Source organism: Orycteropus afer, unplaced genomic scaffold (genome assembly GCF_000298275.1).
Source record: "Orycteropus afer afer isolate SDZICR_OR568_19922 unplaced genomic scaffold, OryAfe1.0 scaffold00044, whole genome shotgun sequence".
Taxonomy (NCBI): Eukaryota; Metazoa; Chordata; class Mammalia; order Tubulidentata; family Orycteropodidae; genus Orycteropus; species Orycteropus afer.
The window spans coordinates 5618904-5636926 of NW_006921631.1; the positions used below are offsets into that span (position 1 = coordinate 5618904).

At 43.3% G+C, this 18023-nt stretch overlaps 2 protein-coding genes across 2 annotated transcripts in view; one reads left to right on the forward strand and one right to left on the reverse strand.

Moving 5' to 3' along the window:
• The window catches only part of GPR161 (G protein-coupled receptor 161), a 42712-nt gene extending 40515 nt beyond the window's left edge, over positions 1-2197 (forward strand). Inside the window, exons 4-5 of the mRNA XM_007937723.2 lie at positions 140-259; positions 1932-2197. Coding sequence (XP_007935914.1) covers positions 140-259; positions 1932-2197 — 386 coding nt within the window. The remainder of the gene's footprint in view (positions 1-139; positions 260-1931) is intronic.
• Positions 2198-11476: 9279 nt separating this feature from the next.
• DCAF6 (DDB1 and CUL4 associated factor 6) overlaps positions 11477-18023 on the reverse strand; it is a 254975-nt gene continuing 248428 nt past the window's right edge. The window contains exon 22 of the mRNA XM_007937724.1: positions 11477-11541. Within this exon, the coding sequence (XP_007935915.1) occupies positions 11477-11541 (65 nt within the window). The remainder of the gene's footprint in view (positions 11542-18023) is intronic.

Here is an 18023-nt window from a genome sequence, read left to right on the forward strand (position 1 = left end):
TATATATATATATAAATGGGAGAGCTGAGTTGGCTGCCAGGGGTGTTGAGAAAAGGAAGGAGGAGGAGAGGAACAGATTGACAGGGGGAGGAAGACTTTGATTGCCGGTGATGAATGTACAATCTGCCCTTCATTGTAGGAACGGATGTGATGCTGCTTGAAGACTACACGTCTGATGACAACCCGCCCTCACACTGCACTTGCCCACCCAAGCGAAGGAGCTCAGTGACATTTGAGGATGAAGTGGAACAGATCAAAGGTTGGTTTCTGTGACTGAGCACTTCAGGGAAACAGGAGAAAGAGAAGAGCCTTAGGAAAATTCCGTGGCCCAACCATGCCTCTACCCAGAATCCTCCAGGGCTTTGGATGCAGCTGTCAGTGCAGGCAGTATCTGAGGCTGGGCCAAAGGCTTCCTATGCATACATGCTGATTAGAACAGTAACAAAGGAGGCGCCATCCAGGCTGCCCACAGAGAAAAGTCTTTCATTGCCTCTGAATCTTGCAAAGTAAGGACACCTACCAGCCTGACTTGGTTGTGGATGTGATGAAGGAGTACAGGGACTTCCAGATGGAAATGCTGAAGTATGGAAATAAGTAGGGGCCTTTGTTCATAGATTCATCATTCATCACACTTTATCTTCCACCCACTCCCTGAATTCAGAACGAATTGAGAGACAGTCACAGAAGTCAAAGAGAGACAGCAAATCACTTGCTTTATTGGTGAAGTGGACTGAGGAATAGAGTTTAGACTTGCAGCCACATGGGCTTTCTAATATGTTACCCTCATATAAGAAAAATGAATTGAGCCCCTGCCCAGCATCCCAGGCCATGTTGGGCCATGTTTGCCCCAGCAAGTCTACTCTAGGACAGCGTATCAGACAGCACCCTCACAGCAGGAGGAAAGGAGAGACAGGCATCTGTCAGCATACGTCTCCTTTCCTGTGAGGAAAGCATGTGAGAGGCAGGACAGGGAGAGGCCTGAAACGTTTCTCCTAGTCTTTCCCTCGTGGAGCATGGGGGTGGAAGTTACTTACTCTCCAAAAAATGTGAGGAGTGGGGAATAAATTGTCCCCCCACCCCCAGTGTCCAGAGATAATTAGGCAGTGGGCTTAATAATACTAGGGCACTGGGGAGGAAATGGAAAACCCAACAGCTTTCTCTCTTCTCTTCATTTTACTTGTCAGGAATTCTAGTCCTGGAGAGGGTGTGCCAAACTTTAATGTTGCTTCCAACCCTGCTGTTCCCCACAACTTTGGGGAATTTCTGGGTATGTGTGGAGAGGAAAGATGGCATTCAGGTTTGTCAAAATTGATAGCTGTAAATATTAAACTGCTACAGGGAGCTGAAAAGCCAGAGAACTCTTTTCAAACATGTAAAAGTTTTGATTATCACTAATACAAAGCATTTATCAAGTTCTTCCTATGGGCCAGACCTGGGCTAAGCATCTTAGATGGAATTATCTAATTTAATGATCATAGTAACCCTGTGAAGTAAGAGGTATATTATTATTTCCTATTTACCAAAGATAAATTTAGCAGAGTTCCTGGATAGTAAGTAGGGGAGTCAAGGACTTTAATGTAGGGAATCTGACCTCACAGGCCATGCCCTGAAGCCCCATTTGCCTCCCTCCCTGGGCTCTGTGGGAGCTTTGGTGGTGAAGTGCATTTGACTGCTAATCGAAAGGCTGGCTGTTCAAACGCACCAGCCACTCCTCAAAAGGAAGGTTGGACCATCTACTTCTGTAGTGATTGATATTGCCTCGGGAACCCAAGGTGGGGTCACTATGAGTTGGATCTGACTTGACGGCAGTAAGTTTGTTTTTTATTTTATTTTATTTTATTTCTGGGCTGTGTAGGCACAGCAGGCAGATTCCTGGGCTAGTTATTGGTCCTGGCTCCCTGGCTAACTTTTTCTTCTGCTTTCTTTCTCAGAAGCTGCCAAGAACTCTATTCTTCATGTGAAAGCTGAAGTGCACAAGTCCTTGGACAGTTATGCAGCCAGCTTGGCCAAAGCTATTGAGGCTGAAGCCAAAATCAACTTGTTTGGGGAGGAGGCTTTGCCAGGGGTCTTGTTCACAGCACGGACTGTCCTGGGTGCTGGCTGTGGGGGCCGCCGAGGCAGCCGAACTCTGGCAAGCCAGCGGCTCCAGTTGCAGAGCATTGAAGAAGGGAACATTTTAGCTGCGGAACAGAGATGAGAGCCTCCAGGTGGCCTGGGGCCACAGCTGGAAATGTTGTCCTGAGGAGGGATTCCTGTTGCCGCTGTTGTGCCGGAGCCCATGAGAGCATGCCGTTGTACCGTGGGCCATGCACTGTTGTGGGGAAGGAAGAGAAACTGGTGTGCCACCAGCAAAAGGACCAGAAACTGGCTGGAGTTGGCGACTTCAGTGTCTGCTGTCAAACCAACATGTGGGCTTTTGTTTTTTTTAGGTTCCAGTGCTGGGACCTGAGGCATCTAAAGCACAGAGAAAAGCAGACGGAGGTGTGGTCTTGACCTTTTTGGGAGGTGAGACATAGAGGTGGTCTGGAGACCGTGGGCTTGGAAGGAAACCAGCATGTGGATCATTTCATCTTTGTCACAATCTGCATCCTGGGGTTTCAGCCACGCACTGAGTCTCTCGGGAGTGAGCCCCTCCCAGTGCACTGTGGGGGACAGCACGTCTTCCTGACAAAGCAAGAGCATCCGTGGGGCTTCTGTGTAGTTGACATGGGCAATGTGGAGGCTTCACTTCTAGACTAAATGGTTTCCAGAGAGAGAATACAGGAGCAGAGCATGCAGATGGAGTTCCCGCACCTTGTCTCCTGGTCTCAGCCTTGCCTTCAGTGGAGTTACCTGCTGGTGCTAGTCTGAGCGGCCCACAGGCCACAGGGTGGAGGCGCCAGGAACCTGTGGGCCACAGGGTGGAGGTGCCAAGAACCGGCTGCTGCTGCTGAGGATGGGGCCCCACCCACCCACCTCCCTATGGACAAATTCTTTTGCATTTCAAAAGAAGGGAAAAACCACTATAAAAGACAGGAAGAAGGGGCAGGTATGAGGTGTTTCATTTTCAGAATTTAAAAAAAAATAAATCCATTTGATTAGGACACGTCTGTGTTTTACCAAGCTTCAGTGGGGCTTGTGGTGCCAAGTGTAGCCAGGAAATAGAGATACTGTTATTAGAGGGAGTCCTTTTCATGTCGGAAAGCCTCGTGGGATAGGTTCTTTTTGTGATGCCCTATGTGACCAAATAGAGTAGTTGGCCTCCAGTTCCCAAGGAGGTACTCCTAAGTTCAGTAGTTAACATTAGCACAACCCTGGGCAGCATATGATATGCTGGAATAGAGAGAGCAGTGGGCCCAGAGTCAGGCACGTGGGTGCTCAACCCCACTCTGCCTCTGGCTACGCGAGTTGTTTGGGGCATTTTGACACTGCTTGAGGTCATCTGTGAAAAGGGGGGGGGGAGTTGGATTGGATGGTCCCTAAGATTGTTTCCAGCTCTGATCTTTTTGATGTTATCTGAATTTATAAATTTGAGATGGGGGAAAAACAAACAAACAAACAAAAAATGCAATAGCTCTGCTGCCCAACATTTGTACCACTTCAGGTGTCCTTGCTAATGGATGTATGAAGCACTGCCAGGCTCCAAGGTTGGTTCCATGTCTGAACTGACTTGTTTTGAGCACTGTCCTGAGAGTGCTGGCCTCCAACTTGTACCTTGGAGGAAAAGGACACTTCCTCAAAAAGGAAGTGTAATAGCAGGAATTGTGATTTGTGGAATGGAATCTCTTGCCTCTCCCCTTTGAGGGCCTGATGAGGGCAGTGTCTTTTTGCTGGTTGCCTGGGTCTGCAGTTTACAGTGGCCTGGGTTCTTGCCACCTTCATGGTGATCGAACTCATCCACAACAGCTATTCCTGGTCAGCTGAGTGCCAGGCACTGGCCTAGGTTCTGCGTGGGAGTGGAGGTGGCTTTTCTGGAGGAGCAGAGGGCAATTCACCTGTGGGTTCTGCTTATGAGATGAGCAGGTCAATCAGATTCTTCTCTCTGCTGGGGTGGGGTGGTGGTATAGTGTGAGGTGTTCCTTAGTCTGAAGGTGCTTTGTGTATTCTTTGTGTACATACATGTTTCTGTCACTTGCTTAGTCTCTAAAGGGACTATATTCCTGACGAGCTAGTGGGCACAGAAGTGGCGTATGGCAGAGAAACCTTTACCTCAGGGCTGGAGCAGTCTGGGCTGTGTTGCTGGTTAGGCCTTTCTGAGTGCAGCAAATTGGCTTGGAAACTAAAGGTTGCAGAATGACTTCCACGGAAAGAATCATGATCTGAGGCCTGCTGGGATATGCCAGGATTTTTTTTTTTTTTTTTTTTATGTGCCGTCGAGTCGGCCCCGACTCATAGCGACCCCCCCTTGGGTTTCCGAGGCAGTATCACTACGGAAGTAGGATTGCCCAACCTGCCAGGATTTAGTCTAAACTAATCTAGAAAAAGGAGCTCTGATGGCACAGTGGTTAAGGTGTTTGGCTGCTAGCCAGAAGGTCAGTGGTTCAAGCCCACCAGCTGCTCTGCAGGAGAAAGATGAGGCAATCTGCTTGCTTAACAATCGACAGCCTTGAAAACCCTTTGAGGCAGTTCTACTCTGACCTATAGGGTTGCTGTGATTCAGAATTGACTTAATGGCAGGGGGCATGGGTTTAATCTAGAAAAACATTTTCGAATTCACCCTGTTTCTTTTTACCCTGCTGAGGCCCTTCATTTGTTCATTTATCAAACACTGTGCATCCACAGAGCACCAAGCCATGCTCCAGGGGCAGTAACTCTAAAGTGCTTTCACTCTAATGTAGGGGCAGAAACCTGGAAGATCCTGCCTCTAATACATAACAGAGCCAAGTAATGAATATAGGAAGAAGCATGGGTTCCAAACAAAAAAAAAAAAAAAAAAAACCTACCGTCGAGTCACAGCGACCCTTCCCTCCTTTGGTTTCCGAGGCGGTATCTCTATGGAAGTACATTGCCCAACCTGCCTTCCGAGGAGTTGGCTGGTGGCCTTCTGGTTAGCAGTCAGATGCCTTAGGCACTATACCACCAGGTGGATATTCCCACCTAGGGAGTTTAGTGATGACTTCATGAAGTAGATAGCTGTTTGAACCAAGTCTTGGAGGATATTGGGCAGCTAGAACCTTATTTTGCATATTCAAGAATTAAAATTTCCCTTAATTCAGCAAGATGGATGGGGAAAGGAGATAATCCACATAGCTGCTGAAGTTCCTGAGAGGCATTTTTCAGGCACCTGCCTTCAGTGCAGATCAAAGTCGCCAACTGCCTCCATTATGCCCAGGCTCAGTTGCTGTACCCTGCATTGCATGGGCAGGCCAAGGCTTTCCTGAGGGGACCACATGGACAGTGGCAAGTGGGACTTTCGGCTGCTTGTTGATAAAAATACCTCAATCCTGTGACTTCCTCTTTTGACAGGACCACTTTTACGACTGTTGCACAGCTCTGCTTCTTTCCCTGAGATGCCACTTGCCCTGTCTCTCTGCTTTGCCCCCAGTACTAGGTTTGAGGGCTGTTGTGACCTAGAAGGTATTGGGAGTCCCATGCTACAGAGCACACACCTAGCCCTATGTGCCCTGGCCAGAGGCACCAGGACTTGTATTGAGGACCTTAGACACTAGGTGGCAGCCGTGTGGCTGTGATGCCACACACACACACACACAAACTCACAGCGACCCCTCCTTGGGTTTCCGAGGCAGTTTGTTGTTGTTGTTATATGCCGTGGAGTTGGCCCTGACTCACAGCGACCCCTCCTTGGGTTTCCGAGGCAGTTTGTTGTTGTTGTTATATGCCGTGGAGTTGGCCCTGACTCACAGCGACCCCTCCTTGGGTTTCTGAAGCAGTATCTCTCTGTAAGTAGATTACCCACCCTTTCTTCTGAGGAGTGGCTGGTGGGTTTGAACCACCAGCCTTCTGGTTGGCAGTCAAATGCCTTAGGCACTGCGCCACCAGAGCTCCTGTGGTGCCACAAGCAGTTCCAAAAGTGACGCACTAAGGATAAACCTGAAGGCTTGTTGCTCCTGGCAGAGCTCTGTTTGTTCTTTGCCAGGATTAAAGTCCTTGGATTTAAAAGACCACTCATCTTGTCTGTTTATGTGTGTGACCCCATTTGGGTTCACAGGTATTGCCACTCCTCACTAGTGTGATCTGAAGAGGATTGGGGATTATAAGACTAAGGGCAACTCTGGTGCTTGTATTCTTTGATTCTCATTGAAGGAAGCAGCTGCTCAGAGGCCATGGTAGTCAGAGTTGGGACTGGAGAGGCAGGAAATGTGCTCTGATAGTGAGGGCTCTTAGCCTGTTTAGACTTAACTCTGTGAATCCTTTTCCATCCTGACAGGATGCCCAGAAATACCTCTGAACTGCACACAAGATACACCTGTGCCTACGATTTAACCTTGAACCCAGGCTGTCTCCTGTCTCGAAACTTGTAAGGTGACAGGGATCTAACATTTACTGAGTGCATTTGTGTTTCTGACTATTCAGCATTTGAGTGCCTACTGTGCACTAGGCACTGTGTTAGGCCCTTCAGTGTACATGTGGTTGAGCAGGAATAGTGCAGGATCTGGTGGGTTCAGATCTCACTCTGCCACTTGTTCGCTGGGTATTCTTGGCCGAGTGACTCAAATCTTTCTTTCAGTGTCTCAGTTTCTTCATCTGTAAAATGGAGTTTTGTAATCTATGTGGGGACACACAGAATCCAGAGAGCCCTTCCTCAGAAGGTGGTTTTGTGGGCTGCATGAGGAGATACTGGTAAAGCGTCCAGCACATGACCTGACGTGTAGTTGATGCTGAGGAATTGATAGTTCTTCTTAGTACTTTTGTGAGGTGAGTGTCTTATTTCTGTTTGACAGGGATCTCTGTGACCAGAAGTGAGAATCCTGAAAAGGTAACTGTTATCTGAGATATGAGGTATTGAAGGTTGTTGCTGGAATTGTCATGTTTGCCATACAGCACAAAAGCATGTTTTGGGAAAGAAGGGAGAGGGTGAGGAAGGGGAAGGCAAGAGCAGGAGGAAAGGCTAAGTAACATTTGGAATTCAAGAGGTTTGAGGGAGTAGGAATGACCTTTTTTATTAAAAATGTTTATCCCTCATGCTACTGGGCCTGTTTGAGCAGAGTCAAAGAAAGTTCTGAGTTGCCCCGAATGGCTCCAGAGTCTGACGTAGAGCCCCAAATTGCAGTGCAAGTTCAACTTTACAGCCCAAAGGGGACATCTTACCTAGATGTGCCCTTGAGTGCTGAGAACAACTCTTGTCCTGCAACGAGGGTCTTGGCCTTGGCTGTTGAGATGGGAAACCACCCTTGGGTAAAGGGAAATGGCTGTGATCACAGTCATGTAGGACCACAAGGGGCACTTACCCACCTTGTGTGTTGAAGAGGAAGGACACAGGATCCAGGGAGGCCCAGGGAATTGAAGTGACTTGTCCAAGGTTTCAGAGTGAGTTAGGCCAGGGTCAGGGCCAAACTTCAGGTCTTGAACATGTGGCCGAGAAAAGGAAGGAACCAGTTTCGGAGTTCAAGGAAGGCGAGGTGGAGTTAAAAGTCATTATCAGAAGCATAGGCAGCTTTATTAGGTGGGGAGAAAAAACTATTGTCAACCAAGGAAGTTGGGAGACATGAAGATGATCTGTTTGCCAGACCTAAAAACCACAAGCCCAAGGAAAGTGATTGGAATGAATTCAAATCACAAGCTCAAATCTGCACAAGATTACAAAAAGCACAATTTTGGCCAGTGTTATTTTCAGGAAACCCTAATACACAACGCTGTATACATTCCCTCGGATGTTTTCCTGAGCAGTATAAGTAACTTAGGAGTTAGAAGCCACTTCTGTTTTTCCTTTTGACAGTGTGCATTTTGAAGTATCACACATCACAGGCAAGTCTGCTTCTCCCAGAGGAAATGACAGTCCCAGGGAACCTCTCAGCCCTGGGCAGGCAAAGCCATGCCAAGAGTGGAGGAGAAAACCTCTTTGCCTGGGAACAAGTCTGTCTGTCAGCACTGTGTTCTGATAATGGACTCCTGGATGCAGAAGTGGTTAAAAGCCAAGTTTCAAAACAATACAGAAACAAGCTAATCCTGAAATATATTTAACTTGAAGTTTTTGGATTTTTTTTTTAAAAGATAAGAAGAATGTTTAGGATTATTATAAATCAATATTTATAAACAAGTAAAAGTGTATTTAGAAACTCTTGTTTACCTGATTAAATGTTTTTGGTATGTGTACAGCTGTGGAAATTTTAATTGTGCTGTAGACTTTGCTGGGTACCCCCCCACCTTCCACCGTTCCCTAAAGCCTCCCTTCCCAGGATACACAGCTAAAAAGAAGATGGAGCTTAAGCAGGATGGGGCACATTGTTGCAGAATTGCAGGTTTGAGTATGGGTGGGTGTGGGTGTTAGATTCATGGAGTATTGTTAAAGAGCCTACTTAGCATGGCCAAGACATACACAATAAACACTCTTAAGCCAAAGTTTTAAAAAGAAGTTTAATAGATGACAGTGCTCCACATACACACCCAAATATCTAACCCAGCACTGAAGAACCTCAGAACAATGTCAGTCCATAAAACCCACCCCTGTTTCCCTGACCCCCTTCACCTGGCAGCACTGAATGTCATATTCATTGTTCTGAGTGAGTGGGTGAGATGTAGGGCCCAGTCACCTAACTGTCCAGTCTGTCCCTGTCACCCTCCCCCCCACACCCATTGAATCGTGGAGAAGGCCAGGACTTGTCAGCTCTGCCTCAGTGGAATGTCTCCTCTTGGCTGGCTCCCTGATTGTTCGTCTGACCTGCCTTGCTCTCCTGAGTTATACACATTATCAAAGTGGCAAAATCATTAAACGTGGAGGGCCTAATTCCTGTGATAGATACCATTTCTGTCTTCTATTGCTTTTCTGCCAGAGTTACTCCATGACTGCACTCCCGAGTAACCTCTGCCCTACCACTTTACCAACACTGCTATTAGGTCTGTAGCATAGTAACTGTTCTTTATAGTGGAAGAAATAACACCGTGTACTTACACCAGCCTTCTCTGTAAAGCCCTAAAGTTTCATGTGGTCCTAACATACCTATGTGACATAGGCAGACACATGATTGCTCACATATTAAACAGGAGCAACAGAAGCCCAGAGAAGTCAGTTTCCTTGACCAGGTCCTAAAACTAATTGGAAAACAGAAACTAAGATTCTTGAACTTTCCAGAAAGTTCAAACATTACCTTGTTTGGCTAAAGCTTGGGCCCTTTTTCCCTTTTAACCATTTTCCACTTTTACTAATATGGCTACATGTGCTTTTGTCCAGAGTAAGAGCTAGAAATTGAAGGTTAGCTGAGCTTACTGAGGTAACTGAACAGTTACTTTCTAACTAACCATCAACCTATTTTTGTTCAGTAGCAGGTGTCCCTGGGCTTATAGACATCTGTGGTAAGGAGAAATTCCAGGTCTCCATACAAGACCCAGATGCTTTGCTTGGCTACAGCTATGAGTCTACCCATAGCCCAGCTGGGGAAGGATTATGTTTTAGTATCTAACTTAGTCACTCCCTTCAGGATATTTGGGTTCCTGAATATAAGAACATTTCAACTATCTGGCAAGTAGCCAATAAGACATTGTTACTTTTTTTTTAAAGGCACCTGTTTCAGCAAAAACACTAAAAGCATCAACAGAGAGGGGCCCAAATGACCATGGCAAACCAGATTTTTGCTGGCTTTGTCCACTTTTATCCACTGATGCACACTCACTGATGGTCTGATATTTGCCCTGACTGTAGTCAAGAGAGGTAGGTCAAGGCTGGTGCTGCTGCCGATAGATGAGTGATCACATGGATCTGACCTTGACAATGCTGCATTTTCTTTTTTGTGGCAGTGTTACAATTTAGGCAGCACTGGACGACTATCTCAAAATTATTTCAATGATTGGTCCAAGCATGTAATTCAATTTCCTCTCCAGTTGTTGGCTGACAAGCCAGTAGGATTAAGGCAGGTACTGGCTGGAGTTCAGGCAAAGGGAAGTTGCTGGGGTTACCTGCTGTCATTAATAAGTGAAATAGTTCCCAAGAGCTCACTGACTGGAAACTGAAAGACATTCCCTTGGTTACAAAGGCCACCTTAAAAAAAAAAAAGTGCCATCTCACAAACGTATTATAGCTAATGCTATGTGTGTGTGTAAGATAAGATGAGAAGAAAAGAAATAATGAGTACTTTTGAAATCATCCTTTTGGCCCATTAAGAACCAAGACGCCACTTTCCCATGCTTGCTTTTTGCCTATAAGTTTCCATGAGGTAGATAGAGCAAGGCAGGTCTGGCTTCTGAAGGAGACTTTGGACATCCGGAAAGTAGCAAAGAGAAGCCATGAATATGTACTATGCTCACCTGGATGACAAGAGGAGGGGAGGAACTGGACAATATATGAACAGAGAATAATTTAGTCTCAAGGAAAGATTTTACTTATTTGTGAATGGATTGAAGAGATGTGAGCATGTGTACAGATTTAGGGAAAGACACCCACGGAATGAATATTTTAGGAGGGGAAGGAGGATGACTAGTTGGTTATGTCTGCAGGAAGAGCTCCAGGTCATAATCTAAAAGATACAGGTCTGGGTGTGAATGGCTAACATTGAATGGAGGTGAACACTAGAGTTATGGAAGAATCAGGGATTAAAAGAATGGATAGTCAAAAGCTTTTCCTGGCAATCTAGACAGAGGAGTGAGAAGGGCCAGAAGCCTTAAGGAGCTTGTGCTGTATATAATCCATGAGCCCTCCATGTTGCTCTCAAGGATTTACTCTTTAAGCCTAACTCCTGTACTAGTGTAACGAATGAGGTTTTATCATGAGGAGATGATTGGAGGTGAAGACAGAGTCCTTTGCAAGGAAAAATGACAAAGCCTTGCTACGTGACCCTATCACTAGAAGTCAAAATGGAAAAGGTTAATAAATCTAGAGAATACAGAAGGACTGTCCCCTTCTGTTACAGAACAGATTAAAAAAACATGGGTCAGAGTAGCAAAGTGGTAAAAGCCAAGCATTAAATAAAAAATCAAATTCAGGGTATCTTAAAACAACCAACTTCTTTAATTAGAAGGCAACAAACATGCAAATGGCAAGTATAGAAATTTATTTGAACCAACATTTTCACTATAATGAAAATTACTCTTCAACATTGATCCAAGCTCCCACATCTGAAGGTTAGGGAAAATATTGCACTTTGCATCGTCTAGCACTCCTCATTCACGGCAAATTTTTTAAAATATTTCGCTAATTTTGTTATACACACGCTCCCAAAGTCATGCACACAATCATTCCAAACCAATGTTAGGTTATCCCATAAAAAGGGAAAAACTCCAAAAAAACCAAAACCTTAAAATTGCACTGAAGCTCTGTAAAGAAAAAAATATAATAAATGTCTTATACAAATTCCAGAACATTTAAGTGCTTGCCAACAAGAGTTGATTATTCTTCATCTTCATTTTCATTCTCTTGGCCGGAGCCTTCTGATCTGTCACCCTCCAGGCGGTCTAGAAAACACAGATGTGGGAATCACCAAAAGAAATGCTTTTACATTACAACTTTATTGAATTTTCAGTGCTTTTTATTGAAAACTGATTAAAATGTATATAATCTAACACGTCTGTAAAACTCGGGTCACCACTGTGCAGTAGGTATTTTTCATTTTCCTCTTCTTAGTTGCTGTCAAGTTGGCCCCTGACTCACGCTGACCCCAAGAAACATCGCATTATTAGCTTTGAATATGCATGTAATTCTAAAACACATACAACAATAATAATAAACAAATAACCCTAAAGATCTTGATACATGGTTTTCAAACTGTGTTCTCCCTGGAGTCTAGGATCCTAAGGAGGTATGTCAGGTGCCACTGAGGGGGAGGATGTATGGCAGAGACTCCTGAAGATCTGTGTAATTCTGTTTCTAAAAAGATGTTTTAAATTAAATACCTATTATGTTCCAGGCATTGTGCTAACAACTGAGGATACAATGGTGATCAAAATAAACATGTTCTCTGCCCTGAAGGAATTTACATAGATTAAATACTTAAGTGAATATATAATTAAAAACTATAGTGAATGCTTACTTGGGCAGTCTCATCTCCAGACATGCTCATCCAGGCACCTTATACTGCAGCCAGGCTAAATACTTGCATCCTTGAAACACAGCGTGTTCTCTCAAGCTTTCATGACTTACGCTGTTCCTTTGCTTGGGATACTTCTCCCACTTCTTCAGTTATGAAGGATCTACTTATTTGTCTCAATATGGCCATTATCCCTTTTGTGAAAATTTCCCCTGCATTCTTCAAACACCCAACCTGCAGAATTATTAACTCCCTCCTCCACATTCCAGAGTATCTTGTATAAGCCTTGTAGTACTGATCACATTGTAGTAATAATTTGCTTGCATGTCTTATTGAAGGCTAGACTGTGAACTTTTGGAGGCAAGAGTGAGGTCTTTAATCTTTATGTCCTGATTCTAGAATATGATGTTCAATGAATGTTTACTGAATAAATAAATGTATGTTTCCTAAGAGAAGATACATTTACATAAAAAGAAGGCAGCAGCATAAAATCACTACCACCACTAGGATGGAACTCGTTCTGGAAAATATTAGACAGACATAGGGTAACGTTCAATCCTACTGTCAGCAGCAAGAGAAGACTACTTAACTACCATATACTGCCGAATGTTGAGATTTTACATATTATCTATAGAGCATTAAAAGGTGCTCTGGTGGCACAGTGGTTAAGGCTAATCAAAAAGGTCAGTGGTTCAACCCATCAGCCACTCCATAGGATAAAGATTAGGCAGTCTGCTTCTTCTGTAAAGATTAACAACCTTGGAAACCCTATGTGGCAGTTCTACTAAATGGCTACCTAACAGGTGACTTTATGGCAGTGGATGTAGAGGCCTTAACCACTCCTGTTGGATCCTAGGTCAGTGACACCAGGGACTGTATATATATAAAGGGGACTCATCATTAGTAAGTCCAATAGGATTAGATTAAATCACCACATGCCTTTGAGTTGTATTGCTGGCAAAGAATACTGAAAATAGCATGGACTGCCAGAACAAACAAATCTGTTCTGGAAGAAGTGCAGCCAGAATGCTCCTTAGAAGCAAGAACAGTCAGACTTCATCTCACCTACTTTGGTCATGTTGTCAGAAGGGACCAGTTCCTGGAGAACGGTGCCATACTTGTAAAGCAGAGGGTCAGCAAAAAGGGGGAAGACCCTTAACAAGATGGACACAGTTGCTGTGATGATGGGCTCAAGCATAGCAAGGATTGTGAGGACAGCACAGGACTGGGCAGTGTTCTGTTCTGTTGTACACAGGGTTGCTAGGAGTTGGAGCCAACTTGACAGCCTCTAACACCACCACACTGACTTCAAGGAGCCCTGGTCGTGCAGTGGTTAAGCACTCCACTGCTAACCAAATAGGTCAGGTTAGAGCCCACCAGCTGCTCTGTGGGAGAAAGGCAGTCTGATTCCATAAAGATTTACGTCCTTGGAAACCCTATGGGGCAGTTCTACTTTGTCCTATGTTGTTCTTGTTAGGTGCCGTCAAGTCGCTTCCGATTCATAGCGATCCCACGCACAGCAGAATGAAACACCGCCCAATCCCGCACCAGCTCCATGATCCCTGCTATACTTGAGCCCATTGTTGCAGACACTCTGTCGATCCATCTCGTTGAAGGCCTTCCCCTCTTTTGTCAACCCTCCACCTTACCAAGCATGACATCCTTCTCCAGGGAATGGTCCTCTCTGACAACATGACCAAAGTAGGTGAGATGAAGTCTGGCCATCCCTGCTTCCAAGGAGCATCTTGGCTACACTTCTTCCAGGACAGATCTGTTAGTTCTTTTGGCAGTCCATGGTACCTTCAGCATTCTTCGCCAGCACCACAACTCAAAAGCATCAACTCTTCTTCAGTCTTCCTTATTCATTGTCCAGCTCTCACATGCATATGAGGCATTTGGAAATATCATGGCCTCTGTCAGGTACACCTTAGTCCTCAAGGAGACATCCTTGCTCCTCAGCACTTGAAAGAGTTCCTTCGCAGCTGACCTACCCAGTGCTACATGTCGTCTAATGTCCTGACTGCTGCTTCCATTGGCCTCGATTGTAGAACCAAGCAATGTGAGTTCCTTGACAACCTCAAGAGACTTTGTCCTATAGGGTTGCTATAAATTGGAATCGACTTGATGGCAATAGGTTTGGCTTTTTTTTTAATAATGCTGATTTAATTCCAATGTTAAATTTTTTTATTATTCAATTTTATAAAATCAATGTATTGGTTTCACTCTGAGAGCAGATTACTTACTTAGTTACATACACGTAACTATGAAAAGGGCTATACTATAATAATATAATAGTATCACCAATTGCTTAAGGAATTAAGATAATGTATGTGTATATGATTTATAATCAAAATCATAAAACTTTTAGCTATTATTATTATGTAATAAATACTCAATACACATTTGTAAACTGAATGAACAAAGTAAGACTTGAATAGATCTTCGTTGTTGTTGTTATGTGCCGTCAAGTTGGACCTGACTCATACCGACCCCTCCTTGGGTTTCCAAGGCAGTATCACTACAGAAGTAGATTGCCCAATATTCTTCCTGAGGAGTGGCTGGTAGGTTTGAACTGCCAGCCTTCTGGTTAGCAGTCAAGTGTCTTAGGCACTATGCTACCAGAGCTCCTGAACAGATCTTCCCTGATTATTAAATAATCAAAACACAGTGGAAGGATTACTGATCAATAAATGGCTACCTAAGGGGTGTCAGTATAAAAGAGATTCCAAGATTTTTACTGTGTGATGTGAGAGAACAAAACATTAAGTTCCCATCCTACTAAAGTCATCATAAGTGGAAATCCTGGATATAACTGATTACACCTACTCCTCACTTATCGACATAGTTTCCAAAGACCAGGTCATTATGTAAAAATAGGTGTTATATGAAAATGGAGGATGAATGTATCAGGTCACAAAATGGAGGATGATTACATCATTGTATTAACTGCCAAATTATACCACTATGTAACTGCCAAATTACATCATTACATAACTGCCAAACCACTGAGAATCACAGCCTAGCCAAGTTGATACATAATCTTAACCATCACAGCCAGTGTTATTCTTGCCTCCCACCACAGTGTTCACTACTGCCATTCATATGTCGTTAATGCACAAAACAATTGAATAGTAGATTTTTTTACTTTTTCTCATCTGACAGTTCATATTGTTTTAAGTGTGAAATGTCGGATAATAAGATAGTTGATAAGTGACGTGTAGGTATCTCTTCAAAAAACCCTTGTGTCATATCAGTGGAAAACAGAAAGCAGTATCACCCTTTGGAAGTTTGTAGGCTTCTTCCTCAAATTTCTTTTTGTTGTCACATTATAAATGAAGTTACAGAAATACAGGGTTAAGAAGAAATGTTACAGCATTTAAACCAGAGTCCAAAGCAAGACATAAGGAGACAAGTGAGGACCAAAGTCTCTTACAATTTATCACAAAATAATTGACAGCGGCTTCTGGAATGAGGAGGGCAGAGTATCTGTTCACTCCTTAAATTCAACTCCTTCAACTGCTGCAGAGTGATCTCTTGGGACATAAACCCAATTTCTAAGAATAACTTGAATAAAATCTGTTCACATGTGCTACTGGAACAGTAAACTCGGTAAGCAGTTCAACACTTTCACAAATTTTTGTTTGGTAATTATAGATCAAAGAGATTTGAGAAATGCTGTGTTCTTTCAAATTAAAATCAGAAACACTTCTATATCCATTATTTTCAAAGGTAGAGAAGGCCAAAATTGCTTTGTAAATATGGTTTAAGTTTGTGGAAAGTGTCCTTTCTTCTCTGTTAGAAATATTTCTTCAGAAAATTATTTTTGGCTGGGGAAGGTATGATATGAAGAGATTAAGCTTCTTACCTAAGACATACATGGGGGCGGGGGGGGGGGGAAGGAGGGAAGGAGAACAGGAAGGATATGAGAAAAAAAATCCCCAAATAAGATCTGTGTTCCATGAAAGTATTTTTATTTTCCAGGCTTTACTCCACAAAGAATTTATTTTACTTTCTTAATAAATAAGGAGCCGTGGTGGCATAGTGGTTAAAACGATTGGCTGAACCCACCAAGCATTCCATGCGAGAAAGATGCAGCAGTCTGCTTCTGTAAAGATTTATAGCCTCGGAAACCCCGTGGGGCAGTTCTACTCTGTCCTGTAAGACTGAGTTGAGTAGTTGTGACAGAAACTGTGTGGCTCACAAAAACTAAAATATTTACTATCTGGTGCTTTACAGAAAAAGTTTACTGACCTCTTTTAAAAGAATCCCTTCTAGCTGCTGTGTGGAAATTGGGTTGTATGGAGGAAAGAGTGGAAGTAGGGAGACCCAAGAGTAGATGGATATGGATGATATTCTGGAGTAGTTAACAGGATTTGCCGATGGAGTGAATTTGTGCATGACTTGGCAAGTGTTTGTGAATTCAATGTGATGTTAGCCTCTAAAAACCCATCATAGGGAACACTATGATTATCAAAATATGCATGTGCAAAAATCCAGAGGTATGAAAGGGAGAATGTCAAGAGACAATACAGGTTGTATAAGCCATGTTAACACAGTTGGCCTCTATCCCAAGAATATAGGGAGACACAGGAGAATTTTAAGCAGGGGAGTAACTTAATCAGATTCTAATATATTCTAGAAGAGTCTGGAATGGTCCGTACAACCCATTACTATCTCTCCAAAGCCTATCACAACTTATAGGGATCTCAGAACTACCTTTTATCAAAACTTATAGGGATCTCAGAACCACCTTTATATCCCAAGAGGCCAGACTACTAGTCTTTAGTGAGGAATTCATGAGAATAATTTTGGTTGCTTTAAAAAAAAAATAAATAAATAATGCAGAAGCCCAAATCTTACTTGAATCAAATGAATCGGAAGTTTTATGGGGTGGGATTCAGACATACATAATTTTAAAAAGCCCCAGAGGGGATCTGATGTGTACCCTTCATTAAAAAACCATACCTCTAGAAGGAAAGAGTTGTCTCAAGTCTATTCCCCTGCATCTTTGGAGTATTGGGTGGTTTGAGTTATCTTGTGGCTAGGTGTGCTTATTGTGCCAAAGTCCACTACTAAGTCTCTTGAATACACATACATTACGGCACTGGGAATACTGGACACTGAAGGTTAGGAGAGAAAAACAGTGATTGCCTAATTTACCTATCAAATTCCTAGCTATGTTGTTTGTTGTTCTTGCTATGTGCCATGGACCCGACTCATAGTGACCCCTCCTTGGGTTTCTGAGGCACTATCACTATGGAAGGAGATTGCCCAACCTTCCTTCTGAGGAGTGGCTAGTGGGTTTGAACGCCAGCCTTCTGGTTAGCAGTCAAGTGCCTTAGGCACTATACTACCAGAGCTCCTAGGCATGTTAAGCATCAGAAACATAAAGTGTTAGACACCTTTTTCTGTATAGGCTTTTACATAACAGAAGAGGATGAGCTAATGAAGCAACCAAGTTGGCTAAACTGACAAGAAATTATCTATTTTGACTGTTGGCAAAAAGAAAACAGAAGAAAGGGAATTTTTGTATTATAAAACATGTAATACTAAAAAACAAAGGATGGTAGGGAATTAGCTAACAAAGGAATGCCACATTAGCACTTATTTAGAAAGGTTCTTGTACAAATGGAAGGAGAATTAGTTATCTATAGAAAACTCTGAGGAAGATACACACTTTTTAAGAACAAGTAAATTTTATGAATCATAATTAGCAGGTTTTTTTTTTTGTGGTTGTTCTATAAAATAGTGCCTCCTTATATGTGAAATCCAAATGAATAAATTTTAAGGGTCATTCACTGTATTGAAGAAAACGGATCAAGAGCTGTTACAGTGACAAATTTAATAACATAGAAGGCCCAAAGAAGTCTTGCAAAAATATTTTGTTGGGCCATTAACATTTTTTGTTGT